This window comes from Epinephelus moara, chromosome 7 (assembly GCF_006386435.1).
Source record: "Epinephelus moara isolate mb chromosome 7, YSFRI_EMoa_1.0, whole genome shotgun sequence".
Classification (NCBI taxonomy): Eukaryota; Metazoa; Chordata; class Actinopteri; order Perciformes; family Serranidae; genus Epinephelus; species Epinephelus moara.
In genome coordinates this window covers 28268339-28290810 of record NC_065512.1, presented here as the reverse complement: position 1 = coordinate 28290810, position 22472 = coordinate 28268339, and the positions used below count along the sequence as shown (strand labels likewise).

The 22472-nt window shown below is 39.7% G+C and overlaps 1 protein-coding gene across 1 annotated transcript in view; it reads right to left on the bottom strand.

The window, feature by feature from the left end:
- thsd7ba (thrombospondin, type I, domain containing 7Ba) overlaps positions 1-22472 on the bottom strand; it is a 243726-nt gene that overhangs the window by 15066 nt on the left and 206188 nt on the right. Inside the window, exons 17-23 of the mRNA XM_050049373.1 lie at positions 14773-14906; positions 13146-13299; positions 5757-5901; positions 5342-5457; positions 4410-4527; positions 2707-2852; positions 2374-2542 (exon numbers count right to left, since the gene is read on the bottom strand). Coding sequence (XP_049905330.1) covers positions 2374-2542; positions 2707-2852; positions 4410-4527; positions 5342-5457; positions 5757-5901; positions 13146-13299; positions 14773-14906 — 982 coding nt within the window. The remainder of the gene's footprint in view (positions 1-2373; positions 2543-2706; positions 2853-4409; positions 4528-5341; positions 5458-5756; positions 5902-13145; positions 13300-14772; positions 14907-22472) is intronic.

The following is a 22472-nucleotide window of genomic DNA, read 5'->3' as shown; positions in this document are numbered from 1 at the left end:
ATCTTTGACATAAAGGGAAGATTAGATATTGGTCTATAGTTGGCTAACACCTCTGGATCCAGGGTGGGCTTTTTTAGTAGAGGTTTAATTACAGCTACCTTAAAAGACTGTGGTACATAGCCTGTTAATAAGGATATAATGATCATATCTAATATATGAGTGTTAACTAAAGGAAAGACCTCCTTAAGTAGTGTGTACCAGGCATAATGCAAGTCCTGAGTCTGAAACATGTCTGTCAGCGAGTTCTACTCCACCTATTTAGACTCCACCGTAGACAACGGCAGCATTTCTCCGACCATGTAGCAGCCACAAGCTCCGTGGCTTCTTTCAGACTGATAGGTTTAACCTTATCTCCGTTATTAGAACCAACTGACAGCAGTTGCTGTTTCGGAGCTGAAGGACCAGCGTTCTAAAAGTAACAGAAGTAACTGATGGCTTGTTTGAAAATGTACTTAAGTATTTGATTACTCAAACAGCAAACTAACGTGTTAGGTTACTTGTTACTGCAAAAAGTAATCAAAGTACTCTAAGGCTTACTTTGTAACGCGTTATATCCAACTCTGGTCAGCAGGCAAGTCCTAAGTCAAGAGTGATAAGTCCAGAGTCAAGTCCCAAGTCATAATTGACAAGTCCTGAGTCAAGTCTCAGTTTTGTGTCCTAAACAAGTCCTAATGTGCTCTTCACCAAATTTAATGCCATTTTAACAACAGAGTAATAATATATGAATTCACAAAAAATCATCAGTGCTTTTGGAATGAATACGGTAAAACAAAGTTGTTAAAACAAGTGTGACTTATTCATAAAAACAAGTCAGTTGTGTTAAAGTCCAAATCGAGTTTTAAGTCTTTTTTGATTTTTCAAGTCGGGTCTAAAGTAATCAAATTCGAGTCTGACTCAAGCCCAAGTCGTATTACGTGAGTCCACACCTCTGTATGTTGAGCTCAGTCACAGATCTGGTTTAAGTAAGAACCTATAGGTAAAGTATATCATAGGATATCATACAGGGCTTAGTGTTAAATTACGTGAACTATTGTAGCATTTCACATTTCTAGAATGTTTCAGTATTTCTCAGTATTCACCACCCAGCTTTATTTCCATGCAGTTTTTACAAAATATAGGCTATAACACATCTCCAGCTTTCATGACGGATATATAATTGCCATAATCAACAGCAAATTGGCAAATCTCCTTATTTCAAAGATGATGGGCCAATTGTCTCCCTACATATTTCTATACAGGAATCCACAGTAAACATGATTTGCTTTTCATCTTACAGGTCTCAAGTTAAGTTGTGTTAATTGTGATGAGGTTCATAACTTCAGTAGCTCATTTGGCTTGCAGAGGGACAACACATGCAGCTCATCATTTCCAAGTAGCTCTTACTTGTAAGTCTTGTATCTCTGGGTGCCAACGCCCATTTTACTGCCAGCCTACATTGCTGTGCCTACACTTGGTGCTGCATAATGATGTGTTGCCATCATCTAATAAGATGATCATTCTTAATTAATTATCATTTTGATGCAAAAGGAGATTTGGGCTAAGAAAGAATACATCTCATTTTGTTTTGTTATCTTACATTATCATCATATACTGCTTTTGCAATAGCAATAAATAAACAATAAATGTAACCAAAGCTGTTCTTACTTCAATCTAGTTGCACTCTGTTGTATTACCGCTGTTGCACTGGCACACAAGCTCTCCGCATGCAGAATTTCCACGGCTGTTAATTGTTAAAATCGTTTCAGTTAGCACAGGATGATTTTTTACTCCTCATGTATTTCTGGGTTTTTACATAATGAAGTGTAAGATATCAATAGCGCTGTCAGGTAATTGATTGTCATTTCTGTCTCTCTTTTAGTTACTCAGTATTGACTTTTGCAGCATTGATGTTCTTTGGTACTGTAATAACAAAAAAACATGAACTTTCTTCTGGCCAAGTGGACACTGTGTCTTTTTTTCCCAAGTTGTTATTGGACGTGTTCGACCAGCTAATGTACAGCTAAAAGGGTCATTAGTTAACCTATGACTTTTATTGATTTTACAATCATTATTCGGCAGAACAAAATGTCAGCCACTTGGGAGAGGGGACAGTGTATTGGCAGATTCCAGCAAATGAGTTTGCCTTCTAAAACAAGATTATTGATTATAAACCAAGTAGCCCAGGCCAAATAATTATTGGCATTATGAATCCAAAATGACTACAGTAATAAATATTTAATGCTGGCATGAATTTGCTCTATTTAAGATGATTACAAAATTAAATCATACTGTGTATTTCATGCAATTACATAAATAATAACACTTCATAATGCTGGATGTCAATACACATGAAAAGCAAAGATGTTAATCCAGTATATTTGAGTGCAGCCTTACCTGGGCAGGGGACGAAGCAGGGCTGCTTCATTTCCTGTTGGATCTGCTGCCTCAGTTTGTCTCCACAAAGCTCTTTGTCCACTGGCTGAGGAGGAGACTCAGGCCAGCCGCCCCGATGGATGACACATGACAGGCTCCTTCTCCGAAACCCCTCACCACAATCTGCATCCTACACAAACACGCACACAAATATGATTATTGTATGATTTACAAACAGATGTTTCCTCACCATAACTTAGGTAAAAGGACAGTCATTGCAGAAGTATTTATTTGACATCATGTGGAGGTAGAAAATTGTATCCTCCAATCAGGCATTCACAGAGCAGGTCATACCTCTACAGTGCATGGGGACCAGTCACTCAGCAGCCATGTATAGCAAGGCCTTATGGGACATGGCTTGGTTTGGGTGAGCTGGCTGGGACAGGGCTGACCCTCCTCATGAGCCTCCTGCAGGATTCTCCTGGTGCGCACAGACTGAGCTGCAAAACATCAAGGCAGACAGCCCAAGTACATCTACAAACTGCATGTATGGAGCTTTGATGGTCAAGCTGAAAACTCTTTTTGCCTTTTCATGTATGAATCTCAAACATAGTGACATTCAGGGCCACTTAATATAACATGACAAACTCGGTGAATAAAGAATAGAACACCGTGGGATTCACAGGACTGAACTACATGTGCACAAGAGCAAGAGAAATCAATGCATCATTACACAAACATCATACATCATAAGATAACAGTTAAAAAATCAAGTGGCTGGAATGAATGATGATCATTCATGAAGAGGTGAAAGGAGGCTTAACCATGCCAGGTGCCACTTTATGCTGAGATGTAATAGTTTCATACGCATAAGTGCTGTGTTCAAGTGAGCCATTAATAATGGGTGAAGGGAAAAGTTTGGCAAATAGAAACTGTAAGAAGGACTGGCCACAGAGTGGGTTTGATATGTTGTAACAGCTCAGTGTCTGGGCCCTGTGGGGCTCAGTGACGGCGTGGCCTCCATCAGCCATCGAGTTAAGACAGAAGCTGTGTGTTTGTGTTATGCCAGGGGAGATGCTGAGCTCCGTGGGCCCCAGGCAGACACAGCAAAAGGACGTTCAGCTCTGCCATCTCAAAAATCAAACCAAAACATTAGTGCTCCCACGGCATCCTGACAGAACAAGATCCCTGCGTCGTCTGACACAGATACGACGCAAATCCCTCATCAAGGCTGACAGATGTGTTTCACAATGTGTGAGAATGAACAGCGAGAGTGGCAGAAACAGAGTCACAGCGAACAGTGACAGAGACAGAGACTTGAGTTTAAATCCCCAGATGAAAGCCTGTCTAAGTGTGAGCTTATTGGAATGAGGGGTTAACTGCGAGGAGATGGATAGCCAACGACAAATTAAAATTAATGAACTTAAGAAGATACTGTTGAGTTTCCCTAATTAAGAGAATAACAAGCTTTCTCTCTGGGAGATTGGCTTTGGGAGGCCTGAGAAACAATGTATGCATCCAGGTTACATCATTAACTTCTGTATATCGCATGAGGTTATGGCATGGCTTTGTCAAAGTGATGACGGGCATGCCACAGGTTTGTGATTACTAATTGCATTTTTTGAAATCATGCAGAGGATGGTATATATTTTATTTAGGAACTCTAAATACTTTATGAGGTCCATTAAGGTGAGCTATATGAAATTTAGTTTAAATAAACCTGCTGTCCTTAAAATCTAACCTCATAAAGCAAAGTTGCAGGTGTTAATTAACAAAACTGTGCTTCATACAGAATGATAAGCGGGGATATTAATATATATACATTATTGAAAAAAGAAAAAAACTCAGCTACTGTTTCCCTGCATAATAAGGCTTTGGATTACACATAGTCGTAAATATTTTAATGCATTTAAATGTATTCATGCGCAATTCAACATCTTGGTGAATGCCTGAGTGGAAGGAATAATGAGGCGCTGCACATGTGGCCGTCTCTGTGTCTGTTTATCAGAATGGTGTTCCCATTGGTGTGAGTTAAGTTTGTTTGCTCATTTGTTTACCTTGGTTACCGCAGGTGTGCGAGCATTCCGCCCACGGTGACCATTCAGACAGTATACAGCTGACAGGACAGTCGACCACGCAGCTCTCCGACAGTTTCCACTTGTTGATGAGACCAGACTGTAGAAAACAAGAGCGGAACTGTGAGGAAGGCTAGCTAATTATTTTCACTAACAAGAAAAAAGGAGCACCCAGATTTCCATATCTTCAACAAGCTGCAGTTCATTTCAGGACAGTTGGCATGACAATTTTACCATTAACCTTACTTTCAAATGTTAGCGAGCTACAATTTCTATGACAGGAAATCACATTGTTAATGTACATTATTCTAAACATAAGGGCAACAACATCACAGCCTCCCTATAAAACTCCCTTCACTCCGAGTGTAATACGATCCTGGATATACCAGACTTTGACAGCAGGTTGTGCAACAAGACTGATTTGCTGCAGTTTGCAGCTCACCAGTGGGAAATGTTGCAGCAAATGTTGTTATTGAATTCACAGTAACTTGTTACATCTTCGAGACCACCGTCTATCTTTGCATGATTAAGTCGGGGGATAAACTTACGTTGTGTTTGGCTTGGTGGCAAACTGCTTAGTGAAACATAAGGTGTTAGGAAATTGGACATGTTTTCTTTTAAAGGGACAGTTCACCCCACAATCAAAAATATATATATATTCCCTCATACCTGTAGTGCTTTTTATCAATCTATCAATTGATGTGAGTTGTTGAGTATTAAAGATGTCTACCTTCTCTGGAATACAATGGAACTAGATGCCTGCTTATATCTCCCTGTCCACAGTGAAAACATATTTACACAATAACTGTTCGACTGTCAATACATGATTTTTCTATGACTGTAACTGTATAGTCAAAAATTTAAACTGTGGTAGGCCATTATCAGAGCTGAAGGTCTGACTACACAGAGATTACCTCTTTGCACTTCTGCAGCTCCACAATCTTGCCATCGCTGCGAATACAGTCCACGAGACGCAACCGTGAACCCTGACCGCAGATGGCATTTTCACTCAGCTGGCATGTACTCCAGTCTGCAACACACACACACACACACACACACACACAGAGCAACATATCTGTACATTAGTCTCCAGCAGGACAACTGTCAGTTCTGACCAGCAACATTGTACTAAACTCATGATTTTTTATTTTGGGAAACTCTACTTTTATCCACATTGTCTCATACAAGCAAACTCAGCCAAGCACACACCTTGCTTCCCATTCGTTCAGCACAATACATTTCGCATAGGGAATAAAAAATCTATACTGTCAGCGACTGCAAGCTGCCCTGTCTGAACTCATCTCAGACGTGACGTGCAGATCATCCTACCTGAGGCTTTGTACTGGTAGGAAAAGCAGGTGCTGTTGAGGACGCAGGGCTCTGACTGGACCGGCTCTGGACAGGCCGAATTCTCCGAGGCTGGGAGGCGGAGGACGTGTCTGCTTCTGTTCCTCGCTGTGCCTTGGTCACATTGCTGCACAACAATGACAGCATCAACCAAAGAAAAAAAAAAAGTCATTGTCAAGGGTGCAGGTTTATTTTTAGATTTGAGGGGTATGGGATGAAGCCGGTTGGATTCAATGGTCCTTCAGCGAAAGAAACTGAAAGCTGCGAAAGAAACTGAAAGCTGTCTTCTGCATTTTATTTATTGACTAACACATTATGGTTAAATTGTAAGCATGCTTTGAGTCATTATACATGCAACCTAAAGTAGAAATTAGTGCTAATTTGTGCAGAAATAATGTAACTTTGTGGAACTTCAAATACAATAGAATTAAGTCATAGGTGTACACCCAACAGACTGCAGTAATCCATTACTCTGCACATTCTTGTACAAGGGTTTAAAATGAATTCTTTCTATGACAAAAACATTTGTTTGTGTGTGATTTAAATCGCGTGTTAAATTGAATCCATCCAATATCTGAATGATAGCCCAGCTGCACAAGATGGTTTTGAAACATGTCACATGGATTTTGAAATGTGGGTCTGGGTATGTCACCACTGGTCGTTATTAGAACAGGAGAAAATCAGCAAATGTAATATTTTGCAGATATAAAGTCTCAAGGACAGTAGCTAACATGCAGTAGCTAAATTTGGTACAAAACATCAAATCTTAACATTTAATGAAAGAAAAATAAATCAAACAATAAATTCAAGTTGAGCCCCTTCTCTTCTCGTCACTTTGGTGCTATCAACACAAAGAGCACAGCACATAGCAACCTGACTTCAAACACTTTATGTTAAAACTACAAGCTGCAGTTGTTGCTCTTCCAAAATCCTTTTCTTGTTTTGAAGAAGATATTTCAATGATATAAAAGCAGTGACTGTCAGCGAAATAACTTTCATCACCCTCTTGAACCCTGTTAAAATCATATTGTGTAATTAAATTCAATCACTGATGTCAAGAGGATTTGTTTTTCACTTTTCTGAGAAAGCAGATTACCAAAAAAAAAAAAAAAAAAAAAAAAAAAAAACAGAAAAAAGCCATCAATTATTTTAAAATGCCACTGAATAACTGCTATCCATGAGCTTAAAATATCTTTTGTGTTGCTACACAGATCAAATAATACTGCTTATACTTGTAAAGCCATGGAGAGATTATATCTTATTGGAAAAAGGATTTTTTTGAGTTAGGAAAGAGACTTTGGAAATTATGTGTGAGAAACATCGAAAAAATTTATATTTTAATACATTCAGGTGAAAATAGAACTTGAAGTTGGAGATGTTAGAAATAAAGCAAAATGGTTTTGTAATTTTATGAATGAAGCCTGTCTGCTCATACTTTGAGCCTTATCTGCCAGGAGGAAACTAAAGGCATTTACAAACCACTCAAAAAGTTGTTTATGCTGAATCCAATATCAATACTAAAAGTAAAGAAGCTTCATGATGCCTCTTTTGCCAGCTAAACCTCATCATCACAACTCTTTTCATAATAATCTTTTGTTTTATGTTCTGGCCACTATAGCTTCACTGAGGTAACCTGGTGTCATTGGCCAATAACCTGGAAGTGTTGATTTTTACTCCAGTTTTAATGTGTGTCATCATCATGGGTTTGGAATCATAGTCTTAGTAAAGTTGCTCTCCAATATTTGTTTTAATTTATAAATAATTTATTACTTGTTAGTGCTGTTTCTCATCTACAGTAACCCATTTCTGCATTTTGAAAGTACAAAAAACAAGTGATATTTTTCGCTGACACATTATCTGATAACTATGATGTAAAATCTCAATAGCATCTTACAAGTATGACCAAGTATCCTAGAATTATGTACTGAAGCTCTAGGTAACATTTTTTGATGTCAAAGTGCAGTGGTTTCTGTGTGATTCTCTTTAAAAAACAAACACTGTGTTTATATTTTGGTGTGGACAGGCTGAGCTTTTACATTAAAGGCAATGCAAATTCACTGACACAAATCTGTATGTACATCCTCTTATATCCCCCACCTGAGGCACTGGGAAGAACTAAGATACCTGTTTGAATAGAATTCAACATTCTTTGACAAATATACGATTCCTGCTGCCGTCAGTGTGCTATAAATGCTGTGTTTCCAGGCTGGAGGTCTGACTAATCCAGACAGAAACCTGAATATACTATAGTGTTGACTTATACACAGAGCAGTCGAAGGCAGATGAAGACGAATGTGTTAATAACTGAGGGACCAATTATGAAAACTGTAAGAGTGCAACATTTACCAAGATTAGGGATAGTGTGATAACATGAGAATGTGCAATTCTCCCAAGTCACACTACATGGGAGTGAAAATCTATAATCCGAGGAGAAAAGGATGTGTGAAAATGTAGTGTGTGGAGGAACTTTCAGCTTTGAGGTAAGAAGGCATATTCTACTGATAAAGGTCTGTGTGTTGAGCAGCATTCGTCCCTCTGCTCCTGATGTGTCACACCATGCACCTCAATCACTGTCACCTCCTAATGAGGGATCTCCGTGTGAGCCTCATGAATCAGCTGCAGTCATTGTGCCCTTCATGTTTTCACACCAACTGTCACACAACCATGCACATGATGTATTTGTATGCAACATACATATGATCCTGCAATCTGCAGGCTCACTTGTGCCTTTGGTTGTTGACAGATTGGGTCCAGGTTCAAGATAATTTTCACGCCACCTTTATCACTGCAGAGTGACTCAACCTTTAAAACCTGCTAAGTTCACAAAATCAGTAAATTAAGTCTGCTCATTTGTCTGCAAGCTAAGTTACCACGGGTTATAAATTAAAGTACAGTTACATTACGCAAATATATATTGAATATAATGCCTCACATTTTCACTCTCTGTCACACAGTTTGGGGATTCTTTGCCAGTTGTTCATTATCCATATCCGTAAACAATCCTGCAATCCTGACCTGAGTTTAAACAAGTTGGTTTGCACTGACTGGTAGAAAATCTGCAGAGTACTCACAAGTTGCATGAAAACAATTTGTAACAGGGTGTGCAAAATGAACAACTTGGGAAGCTGGCAATTCTAAACCCTAAAGAACCTGAGCAACAAATATGAAGTAGCTCTTCAGGAACAGAGCGCAGATCAGTGGATGCATTGGTTGGCTTGTTTGTCTTGTGCCTCATCCTCTCCTTATGAGGTAGTCTCCTTCACTTGGAAAAGCAAAACCCAACCTGGAGGAGACAATTACCTTTTTTTCTCCACAGGGAGCTACAGTATGGCCTCTAACTGGAAAGTGTTGATCCTCATCCAGACCATTTCACATTAAACTAAAATCCACCCTAAGCTGAGCTCAAGGAAACAGCGTATGAATACACGTATTCTTGAATATGATTAAAATTTGCGTCAGGGCACAAATGTGTGAAGCGTTTCTTCTTTCAGAATTTGTCCAGCAACTTTTGAATTGGTCCTCTCTGGCCACCCCAGTGAAACATTTCTGGGGTGCTACTGTTACAAGAGAGAGTCAGTGAACTTTGGATTCGTGATGTAAACACAAAACTTTAATGCAGTGTTTGTGCTTCACCATAAAGACTGCTCTGGGTTTATCCTTGATACAATGTGATTTGTTACTGTTTTACAGGGTCTCGGAGCTAAATACATTCCCCTATAATTGCATTTTTATTGACACAGTAAAGCTAAAACAAGGCTATGGGGAAGGAACTTCATTGGCCATAATGCCACTCTGAACGTATGTGGACAGTGTATGGAACCATCATGGTGTTATTAACCAGGATGCTTTCCTTCATCACCGTACCACCCTTGGACCCCACAGCATCGCTGATCTCATCAAAAACCTGCAAACACTCCACAGCATCCTCATTCCAGCTGAGTACAGGAATGGCCCTGGGCTATATAGCTATCTACAAATACAATGGACTAGCATATTTTACACTGAGTATCCCTGTTTTCACTAACACTATCCATTTACGAAGGAAAATTAAATCCCTCTCTGGACATGTTTTAAAGTACTTGTGCTAATACTAGTATTTTGTTAAACATGGTTTTCCCACATATTAGTTAACAAAACTCTCCTCTTTCTCTCTCATTGACTAATTTGCTTGCGGTAAGTTTGCTTTGGCTTTCTCTCATGCTGCAGTGTGTATCAAGATGCATCAGCGTTAGAGGAAAGTCTCTTGTGAACCAAAATTGGCATCTAGCAGATGTATCCGAGTGCTAAGTGTAGTTAGCATCTTTCATTTGTGTTGTTTGTTAGCTTATAGGCTAACTGACATTGACTAACACTGCATCAGTGGTTATGAAACACACAAAAACATCTCATACAATGGGGTTTTTGGTAGACAGTGGATGGAAGCTCCAGGATCTGGTTTACATAAAAAAAATTGCACTCTCTACCATGTCTACTGTCAAAACTTTCACCATGCTATAACAAAAACTCTGCTCTCTGTACTGACATGTCTGCTCTGTGCTGGAGGTTTCAGGTTTCTTTGCCAGGGCTCTGTAAAGTCCGTTCCCCCGTCCCCTATTAGACAGTGATTGGCTTTTGTATTAGTAATAGTAATCTAGTTGCCCAGCATATGTTTGAATCTCAGATTTTAGGGAGGTGCAAAGACATTGCCCCCTTCACTAGAGGGGCCCTTAAAATCCCCACTTAATTTGAAGGGCCGTGCGATGCACACTTACGAACCCATCTCAACTGAGGGGAAGATTGAATTTCCCAGGATGCATTACGAAACTATCCAGCCAGGCGAGTTTTCCAGGAAGATGGCAGCCTCCATGAGAAAGCCATCGCACAATTGTAAGTACTACTTTCGCAAATAAGCTGGACAAATTCCAAAATATGTCGGAATGTGTGATGTTTCTGCATATGCACTGTTATCTGTGAATGTAGAGTTAGAATATGAATGCTTGAAAATTGCTAATTCACGATGTAGCTGACAGTTTTCCGTGCAAGAAGCCAACGTCAACGCGTGATGTAGGTGAACACGTCTGTTATGCTAATTTGCATGAAGTGGCGTCCCAATTCGTAGGTAAAATTCCCTACTCCTCAACACTACCCCTTCGTCATGGAGGGGAATCTAACTGGCGAGTGCAGTTGAAACCAAGGGGTAAGGTTGAGGGAAGATAATTGGGATTGGCCCAAGGTCTTTCATTTTAGGGGACATAAACAGAATAAAAACACATTTTGAGTGGAGGAGGACTTTAAGTTAAGTTGCATCTTTTCAAGATCTCCATGTCTCGTCAGTGTCTTGGAGCATTATGTACCACTGAGGAAGAAGTGAAGACAAGTGAGGGTGAGGCATTATTGTCAGGGAGGAGAATGGAGATAGAGCAATCAAGAATAATTATGGGCTTTCTATATGAAAACATGGTTGGTTCATACCCTACTTTATCAAGTTGGTTGTGGTGTTTTGCAAATGTTTTCCTAATAACAGTGGTATTTTGTAGTTGACATTTGCTTTTAGCACTGACTGCAAAATAGCTTAAATGCACAGGTAAACCTTTTATGTATAACGTACAGAGACTTCGTTCATGATGGAAATGCTTGCAATTGGCAGTTCATGGCATTCACGCAGGCCACAGTGTGTAGAGTCATTTCAGGTGGACATCTGTGGACATTGGTACATAAAAGGCTACGTTTATGGCAACATGTAGTTTCTTTTCCATTTTGAAAAATCTTGTAAAATAATTTATTCTATCATTTTTATTGTTTCATTATTATTGAAATATGTGTAAAGTCTCACATCTCAAATTTATCTTCTACATCTTTCCACAGCATGGGTTTCTCTGCTTCTTATTGTCCGAAAATCAATTGTCGCAGCTATATTGTTTCAGTCTAAACCACACTGAATTATTGTTTACGAGCCCTGCCTACCTCTGAAGTTGGTCATTTGGGCAGATGAACAAACACACAAGTACAAACACCACCATGTCCACACACTCTGTTGTGCTACATGTGTTAAATGTTTCAGGGTTGATTTAACTGTAGAAACAAATCACCCGTAACAGTTTATATGACTATTACAGTTTAATTGGCTTTCAAGTTAACAGTTTTAGCATCATCATATCACCAAATTCATAAGACGGCTGCTTTTCACTGATGCTACATTGCTGCCAAAACTCGCAGATTAAAAGATTGAATGAGACAGAAATGTCTGTGTGAAAACTAAGTAAGTAATCTCTCTATCTCTTTTTCCCGCCACCACCCCCACCACCTCTCTGACTCCAATGTTCCAGCCCGCTGAACTGCTATGTTTGACAGGAAACATATAACACGGCTACATAGCCTGGTGACCAGTAGCCTGTGGCTAGAGACACGGGGGAACATATGCTACATAGTTTAAGACTGAGGGCATTGGGAAATGGAGGCACATTAGTAGACTCAATTTAATTTGCAGCACCAAACATTGTTGTGTAAAGTGTGATTTCAAACCACACAAGGTTACAAAGCAGCTGGGTGGATGTACAAAAGAGCTCATTAGAACGTGAACTTTAATTACTACTTATTAAACACTTCCCCAATAAATTATTATGAACACTTCCCTGATGTGTAATTAGAGTGTGAATGTGTTGTTTCTGACCTTTAAATTTACAGTAAGTCACCACTTCGTCTCAATGTAAAAAAAAAGAAAAGAAAAAAATGTATTCGGGAGATACTGATGTGTATCTTAATAGTACTGCAGCTGTTCATAATTTTTAATTGATAAATCTTTCAATCTTTAAAATAAGTGAGGAAATGGGGATTAAGTCTAAGAAGAGTCAAAAATCATTACAATGTAAATCATGAATTAACCACAGTCCAAACTGACGTTTGGAATTTTCTAACTTCTGACCAGCAGCCAAAACACTTTCATTTTATAGGAAATGAACAAGATTTTAGAGAGGAGTAAAGTAAGCATACTTTTTATTAAAACTTTTAATTCAATAAATTGCTTTTGTAAATAAAAACAAAGAAAATGTTAATCCATACGTCATGCTTTTTTTTTTTAGGTTCTAATCCTAAAATATTGGACAGTAATGTAAAACTGTCAGTATGTGAATTATATGCATACTCTAATAGTATATTGTTCTAACAGTATTCAAAATAAACAGAGAGATGTCACAAATGTTAAATTAAATGTTCAAATTTCTGACAAAACCCCCTGAAAAGGCTGCGTTCAATATTTCTCATTGCTGATGGCTTATCTGGCCATTATAACCAAATGTCGCTCATATGCTGACGATAATCAACATGTTTCTGATAATAACAATAAATGATCCCTGTTGGCACACGACCTGTCAACACAAGATTATTGCGTCTTACCAGAGGGCAGTTGCTCCAAGGTCCCCAGGGTGCCACGACGCAGTCGTTGGGACAGGCCAGAAAGCAGACCTGGGCTCTGGGTGGCATTTCCTCCTGATCACACAGACTGTCCTCCACACTGCTGTTCCCCGCACTCGTTCCCCTCTTCACACACCTAGCAGAGCAGCAGACACTGTAACTAGTCTCTGGGGCACTACTTACTGGATCCTTTTTTGAGTTGCGGAACACATTTCTAAGTTTGGGACTAAAAATAGATTTCGCTCTTTTTTTTTTCTCTGAGGTAAGATTTTGCAACTCATTTATTTCTGCCAGGTCTCTACAATTTGTTCCATGTGTCTGGGTTCTCAAAACATTTAGCTGTATAAAATTGAAATGTGAGTCCAAAAAGTCTATTTACTGTTTCCAGTACGTGAACATTTGTTCAAATGACTTCAAATGACCCAGTTATTTTTGGAGAGGAACCTCTTGCAACTGTGTGAAGGACTGTATATATGTCTACATTCAATACCAAGTGAAAGTAACATTACCATCCTGCAGCAAAAGGGGAGGACCTTGACACTGGGGACCTACATTTTCGTTTGATTAATTCGGGACAATATCAGTGTTGGCTTCTTTTATTCCTTTTCCTCCAATATGAAGGCCAATCTCCAGTTAAGCAGAAAACTCTAAGTTTAAGAAATTGCCATTTATGAAGGGGTGAGAAGGACAAGGACAAGCATGAGGAGTAGAAAAAGTCATCGATCAATATGTATCAAACGTTTTATAGATACATATTGATTGGGAATAATTGAAAAGGTTTCAATACTCATTATCACAGTATTGATAAACCAGTGTCATTGTTTACTACAGTCATTCTGCTGTTCTCCGCTGCTAACCAAGTCAAGAAAAATCATCATTATTATCATCGTTATATTTATCTTTTAATATAAAAATATAATCGAATGCCCAAAGTTAGACATTTCAGTATTGTGACAATGCCAATCAGGAAAAAATAATATATCTTTAAATTAATATAAAGAGTTCTTAACAAACATGTTCTCAGCAGACTTTTACTCTTGAGTGTACTGTCAAAGCTTGTAACAAACCTAGAAACCTAGAAAAGTTTAGAAATGTATACAAATTTCCAAAATGGAGAAAGGTATATGAAATCTTAACTCTTGGAAAGACGATCTCTGCAAATCTGCACAGACAGATTTCTGCTCCTTTCAGCAGCTGGGTGGTTTACTAGGACCAGTTTTAAATCTGTGGCTGTGACTCACACTCAGAGGTAGGCTTCTACAAAACAAGACCAATTAAGTTGCTTCTGACACAACAACACTGTTGGCCTTTCCAATTTCCGATGGGGCATAATCTCCTACCAAAACCTGTACTTGCTGCCTGCAGAGAAGGTCAACACTTCACTGCTTTCCTCTGTGGCTATTTTAAGTACCACTAAAAAGGCACTGCAAAAAAATCTAACAACTCTCATTAGGAACCAGTAGTTTGTTTTGACTGTTTGTTTTCCCTTGGCATTGCAAGTGTCAGGACCAGCGCGAGTGCCAGCTACAGGAACGCTGCCAGTCTACCCCTCCCGGCGTGTGTTGCAGTGCCAGGCTAGCAGTCTGCCAAGCCTAACCCGTTCACTGACCTGATCTTGCGGCTTTGGACTCCCTCCCCGCAGGCTGGCAGGTCATCCACAGTATTGATGGTACAAATGGACCAGGGCTCGATCCTCCACTCGTATTGGCTGCAGTCACTGTGGCACGGTACGGCCTCGTACACCTGCACGCGTGCACGTGCAAACACACACACACACACACACACACACACACACACACACACAAGGAAAGGGACACACATGGAGGGATTAACAAAAGCAGCGGACTGTGTAACGTGGAAAAACAGACACGCATACAAATCAGCTCACACACACATACACGCAAGCATGCTACATATATAGAGCTGGTGCATACACTTGGAGGTAATGTAGAAGATATTAGGGACACTCACTTTTCACACTGTTGTACACTAATTAGATTTCTCTTAGCTAAAACCAGTATTCCTTATGGGTTTTTCTTTGGTTAATTTAACAAGAGAAAAAACACTTTGCGCTTTCAGGTATAATTTCTTGCCTTAACCTAGGAGCTGAAATTGTCAACTTTTACATTTATTTTTAACATCAAGCTCTTATTAATTTATGGCTATGCATACTTCCTCCCTGTGACATTTTGATGTCTATACTACTCCCACTTAAGAGAAGAATTGTTTAGGTGTTGCCAAAAAAGTTGGAGTTTGATATCAGGATGACGCCCCTTTCATTTTCTACATTCAGAGTACGAGCACAGGAACAGATCTTATCAGAAATTAAAAGGAAAGTTCAATCTCTAAACTTTCCCCACAGCGGGGCTCTGAATAAACTGATGGGCACTTAAAATGTCATCCCTGTAGAAAAGGACACGAAGGTATAATTATTTACACTGAAATCAAACCATGATATGGAGAGAACAGCATGCGGTGTGTAAAACGACAATGACCATGGCAATAGGCCCTTCAGCTGCGGATGTAATTGGCTGGATGTTGAGCCTATTCACTTCTCCCCACTCAACCAGTGACTCTGGCATGTCTGTATAACCAAGGGAACAGCCAGCGCAATGCTCCTGTAAACACATGTTTACTCTCAATCTATGTAACAGTCTGCCACAGTAAAAGGTATACTCTAGAGGACAATTTGTGGAAAAAGCTATGACAAGCTGTAATGGGTGTCTGTAAGCGTGTGTGTGTGTAGGTGTGTGTGTGTGTGTGTGTGTGTGTGTGCAGGCTATAGAGAGGGAATGAGTGTTGAGTATTCCCTCCCCTACGGGCCACACAGATGCCTATTACACACCCTCATCATCTCCCATCTGTCCCTGCAGATGCCCCTGCTGGGTAAACTGGCAACTGCTCTGCTCCCACTTTCTCCACTACTACTGTAGAAACACAATTTCAGCTTAACAGCTAATTGTCATCACCAGCAAAAAACAAAAGACTTTGTAGTCACACATATACACTATTTATTGGGCGCTAACACCATTTGTTCAGTGAGAAATCATGTGACCGTCGCACATATCAAATTTGGTTACAGTGCCAGAACACATAAGGTGTCAGATAGATATTTAATAATTTCTTGGCAGGTTAAAGCTGGTGCACTGCGATACACAGATGGAGCAGAAAAATGCTGGATTTGCTCCCGAGCACATCTTAGGTCACACACATTCACAAAGAGGAAAGAGGAAAAGGCTATCAATTAGAATCAGCCAGTAGAGACCAGATTCTCTCACTGGTTATATGGGCAATCTCAATCAATCTCTATATTCTGCTCTTTTGTTCTCTTTTAGACACTCCTGAAATCAAATATATTTTTGGGTGGATAGGAAATGCAAGAATGATATTACCCGGCTCAATCTCTTTGAGCACACTCTCAAAAGCTTTATCGACTATTCATATAATATAAGATCATATAATGAAGTCCTTTAGAAAATGTCGGTCCCTCCAGTTAAAAAGCAGTTGGAATATCATCCAAATGCACTCCACATTAATGATTTCCATCCATGTAGCACTCTCCAATAAAACTATTGTTCTTCCTCTTGACCAAAGGGGTCACAGGAGTATGTGTGACTTGGACAGATCTGGCATGCATTTTGTCTTCATTAGCTACAGCAGAGTATAAGTACAGAATGAACGGCACTGACCTGAGCCTGCGTGGATGTCCATATTAGCAGTGCATGACAAGCCAGAAGTTGGGCAGGGGAGAGAAGAACAATGATATGATCATTAGTTTAGATTTTGCCTGCAGTGACAGAAATGCATAGTTTTGCTTAAATTTGAGGATTTTAGAAAATACTGCATTCTGCTCTGTGTTTCATTAATGAGGGTAAAGGATGATTAAGTACTTCATCATCTGCAGTGAATCTAGCGGTGCTGGATATTTTGCCAAACTGAATGATTCATAGTGTTGGGAGAGTTTTAAAGTGCTGCAGTTGGTTGCAACAGCTGTGCAATGGCCAGACCTGCAGCTGAAGGCAACTCTGAGAAATTAATTTGTCTGGAGATGGTGAGAGGGAAGCTGGCGCGAATGAGCATATGCTCAGAGAGGCTGTGTGCTCTGTATCTAAACAAGGTTACTAAAAGTAACTGTTATGCTGTTGACAAGACACCAGTTCAGGCCGTCATGATTTATTTTTCCACAGTAAAAGGGACATTCAAATAAAATCCCCCGACCCAAGATAGTACTAACATTTGCTGTAAACATAAGAGACCTTTGATCTGGATATTTACTGGACTCACAGAACGCAGTATGGCTCATACAGTGACAAATGGTATTAGCTGGAGCATGCATCTATGTACTGCAAAGCCCCGTGGATGCCAGAACAGTCACTCTTTTTATTTTCAGCTTAGAATCAGGTTAATCTCATGTTTATTTCTGGCTTAGAGGAAACAGTTAATGATGACTAAATTTCAAGACCCTGGTTTATAGAAAACCACAAAACTGCACTGAGATTGCAACATGCATGGCATGTAAAATAAACTGCATTATTGTTAAACTTTCTCATTTGCTGTATGGGATAATGGTAATGGCTTCCATCCAAAAAAACAAACAAAACAAAAACAAACAAACACACCTGCAAAAACTTGATGAAAACCCCATGCACATGGGTACACACACACACAAACAGTGTAGGTGCCTGCACAGTGACGCATGTGCACACAAACACACAAATAAACACAAATACAAAAGGACACGTGAAGCGCCAACAGGCCCTCCTGCAGAGATGGCACATTATTATTGTAAACAGAGAGAAAATGGGACAGGAAGCCTTAAAGAGGAGCACTCTCTTCTATAAATCTCTCTAACTGTCATAGTGTGACTACAACTTCAAATAGACTGCGCTATTACTGTCAGCAGGCCCATGGATGAGTTAGAAAACAATGGCTCTTCTGAGAAACCCAGTGGGATCTGTTCCCATGTGATGATGACCTCTCAAATATACTCATGAAATGAAAAGTTGAGAATGTGCCAACATATAATGCAGCCATTAGGGTGACTGCCTGTGTGAGTTAGACACCTATTTGTGCTAGGAAAAGAGATACTGCCGCAAGAAGAACCCTTGTTATTGCTGAGAATTGATAACAAAGCTACTGTAAATGATTTAGATGAGAGGAGATGAGATAAAATGCAGCCACAAGGTCTACAAAAATGTGTGGCTGTCAAAATTACCAACACACTGCACCGACAAGCCAACGAATGGTTAAACCACCCGTTAATTTGGAAAACCTACATCACAACAACACAATCCACAAAAACCAACATTTGAGCAGCACGAGACTCTGTGCCGAGGAGTTTGTCATCTGCTCTTAAGCCCTGCTGACACACTGATCCCTTCACACTTCTTGATGATTTAAGACTGGGGGGATAACATAGATGATCTCCTGAGGGGAGCACGACTCTGCCATCAGGAAAAAACGGGATCAAAGCACTCATGGTATTTTAAATGCAACTTGAAATATCAAAAGATGTTATTCTGTGGAATTTGACACACTTAGCGACTAACTCTCTTACTGTGGTTGAAATAAAGCAGCAAGCTTGTTTAAATTTTCGTGGCACACACAAAAACCCACCCATATTTGGTATTTATCTACAGCATATTATTATTGTACTACATTAAAATGTGCCACAGCAATATATTTTGTCTCAATTGTATAAGACGGTTGAAACTGTTATGTTCAATGAGCTATCAGTTTGGCATGTTATCAGTATCACACTAACACCAAGTTGTAACCTTGGGGTCTGAAAAACGAAGCCAACATGGAAGTGCCAAAATTGCAGTTCCTCTAATGGCCTTTTAGTCTGGCCCCAGAAGCACATCAACCCCCAAAGCCCAACTTTACAGCAGAAATAAAATGATTACAGCCTGGTACACAAAAAAAGTTTTGGTCTTTACAACTAATTTTAACATTCATGACAACTGTACAAGGGGTAAATTTTTATATAACTCAAATGTCTGAATGTTATAAAAGAAATACTATGCAAGGTTGTCATTACTGTTCGGGAAAGTGAAAGTGAAAGCCAATCCCAGATTCACTCTCATTTGACGTTTCGCCTTGCTTCCCAAGCCTCAGCCTCACCTGAGTGCTGTGGGGGTACAAGCCCATAAACATCCTGAACATAGAAAATAAGAAGAAAATTATAAAGTACAGGCAGCGGGCAGAGTCTCTGCAGATAAATACACCACCCCACACCTCTAGTGAGTCGTAAGTCACGACTAAGAGGGATTACTTCTGTATGACTCTACTTGTCGTTCTTCCGGATAATCCTGCACAGTTAGGCATAGTTATGTACAGTATATTAAAGGGTGTGGCTGTTTTAGGTGACGGGCTAAGTGTCACCACAATATTGTGGACCAAGGCATGACCAAGACCAGAGTGTATCGAGATGGAGACATGACAAAGATGCTGAGGGGTTGAGACTAAGTCAACACCAAGACCAAGGCAGGGCGAGACTGAGTCAAGACCAAGACCAGACCGGTGTGAGTCCCACACTGCATGACACACTTACAATAACTTGGAACATGCAAACCATAGGCACTCCTCAAATTGTTAGAACCACATTCCAATAAAAACACCCACAGAAAACAAATGAAGATTCCTCCTCATAACCTCTGTTATTGCCATATTGTATATATGTTTGTGTGTGTAAGTGCACCAGGAGAAATGTCTTGATCAAATCATCAAAGGTCACTGTAGAGACAAATTTTAGGTGTGGAATTTTTCTTTGTTTTCTATGCACAAACAAATACAAACAAACATTGAAGGGCTGAAATCAACTTAACCGTCTTTATTCAACAGTCACAAAAAATTAAATGATATCCTCGCAGTTGGGGTCTTGATTGTTTTTGAAATAAAATCATGAGTCCTCTTTGTCTGAAACTGAGACAAAACAGATTGAAAATGCGTTCCAGTCTAAGACAAGATGGAAGCCTTCAATGATGATCTCAAGACCAAGACTGATCTCGAGTATTTGACACTGCACCACAGTCTTTGACTTAGATCCACCCCTCGCTCCTCTACAGCTCAACCATCACATCCAAATATGGTCACTAATGGCTCCAACAATCCAACATGGCGACAGTCAAAATGCTGAACATTGGGCTTGAAAATGGGAGTCCACAAACCAATGGGTGACATCATGGTAGCCACGGCCATTATTTTTCTACAGTCTATGACAAACAGTCTATGCCTCGAGAGGCACGACATAACTTCTCTAAAATTACTTTCAATCTTTGGCCTCTGAGTTGGCTGACGGATGGTACTCTCTCTCTCTCCTACTGTCTTTCAATTACATCTCTCACCACCAAGGACGTCAATGAACCAAAGGCCTTAGCAGATTTACATCTGACATCCTTCTTGTACTGCCATGTTGGCCCTACCGGAGGGCAATGGCGTGACTTTCTATAATTACACAAATTATTTGGCCATCAAGCTCTATTTCCAGCTCTGAAATTATTTCCTTCTCACTCTGTTATCTATTACCAGGACACAGCTCAACAAGACAGGAGTGCATTAGCAGAGACATTTTGCAAGCACTTAACCCCGCACTAGCTTTTAATAATAGCTATGGTCAAAGATCTTTGTCACACACTTAAAAAAACATTTGGGAATGAGCTCCCCTATCATATCAGAGCCAATGCCTCTCCTTCACAGTTCAAATGAGTATTACATAGGGGATTTGTACTACAAGGAAAAAACTCGGAATAACACAAAAAACACCTGTAAATCACACCACAGTTCACAGTAGCGATAGCACATGTAGGTCCCACTTAGAACCTTTATTTCTCTTAACAGTTATTTCTACTGTCTGTGTCTGTGTCTTGTGTTGTTAGGACAGTATCTTTATGTTGTACAGCCATTTGGTACCAGACTGACATGTAAAGAGAAAATGAATTGTTTGATGTTATAAACATAATTCCCATACAGTCAAATTTAGATAAATACAAATAAAGGGTCTTTCACTAAATTAAGTAAAAATAAAAACTAGAGCTTGGTGGTTTTATTCGATTACAAAGCTCACAGTAATGTGCAACAACTGCGCCTTTTAAAAAATCATCCCAGTGAAGAAATGATGAGCATGTATTTAATATTCACCCTGCCACTTAATACAATTTGTTTTTCTAATTAGCAGATAGACGCTGTGATTAACCTTTGTATCTGAAGTAAATGCTGTGGACCATCTGGGTGGCTTGAGGCTTTTAGTGAAGATAGAGAGGCTCCAAAATGTAGCCTTTCTGGGTGGCAGCGCTTCAGGCTGCCTTAACAATATGCATGGTTTGTAATGCAAGGCGACACCTCGCTTTTTGGGCTGGGCCTACAGGGGGAGAATAACACATGCCCAAACACTGCTCTATGTTAATTACACCTCCTTGGCCTTAGGTAGCTCCATCAGCAGTTGGCTCCAAAAGTCTTTCATCCTAATGAAGGAGAGAGATGAGTTTAGCACCGGGTGCACTCAGGTAAGAACAAGAACATTTGTTCCCCTTTATCTTTGTCTGATATTTAGGATTCATCCATTCTTTCTGCTTGTTGTGGGTTGTTGTTGGCTTTTGACGGGCGGATAGCGTGCAGATGGATTAAAGGTTTGATTGTTTTGTATATGTGCAATAGATGATAACGGTTCCCAGATGGTGAATTTCAGTTTCTTGAGGAACCCCCTTTCTTTTTAGTGAGTAATCAGCCAAATTCTCTCAGATGATACAAACTCATTAAATAACATTTTGTTCAAATGTTATTCTAAATAATTACTTTTACTCATTTGAATATGCATTTTCTTGAAAAATGCTCACTGCAGACATCGCCTATTGCTCACCCTGTCTCAACTTCACTCAGGCTGCGGCCTATGTGATTCAGATATACCAAAACAGTACATAGGACAAATTATTCCACCGTAAATTAACTGCAAAACCTTGATGTATTGTAGTGTAATGAAGTCTAAAGTGGTGAAGACAATAGTGGACCAGGTCAGTCAAGAGCCAAGCCATGCTACGCTAAGGAAATTAACCAGCAACTACAGAAAAAAAGAGTAAAAACACAGTAATAGGGTGTAATGTACACAAGAAGAAAGCACAGTGATATATACAAAAGTAGAACATGATACATAAGTCAAAACGCGATGCAACAGAGTTGTACTTGTTTACTGCAACACCTCCAAACTGCACTTGTATAAGGTAGAAGGCAAAGCAGCTTTTATTGTTGAATAGCAGCTGTCCTGTCTGCAGTTAACAGCAGATGATGATAATGTTACGTGAGGCAGAGAACAAC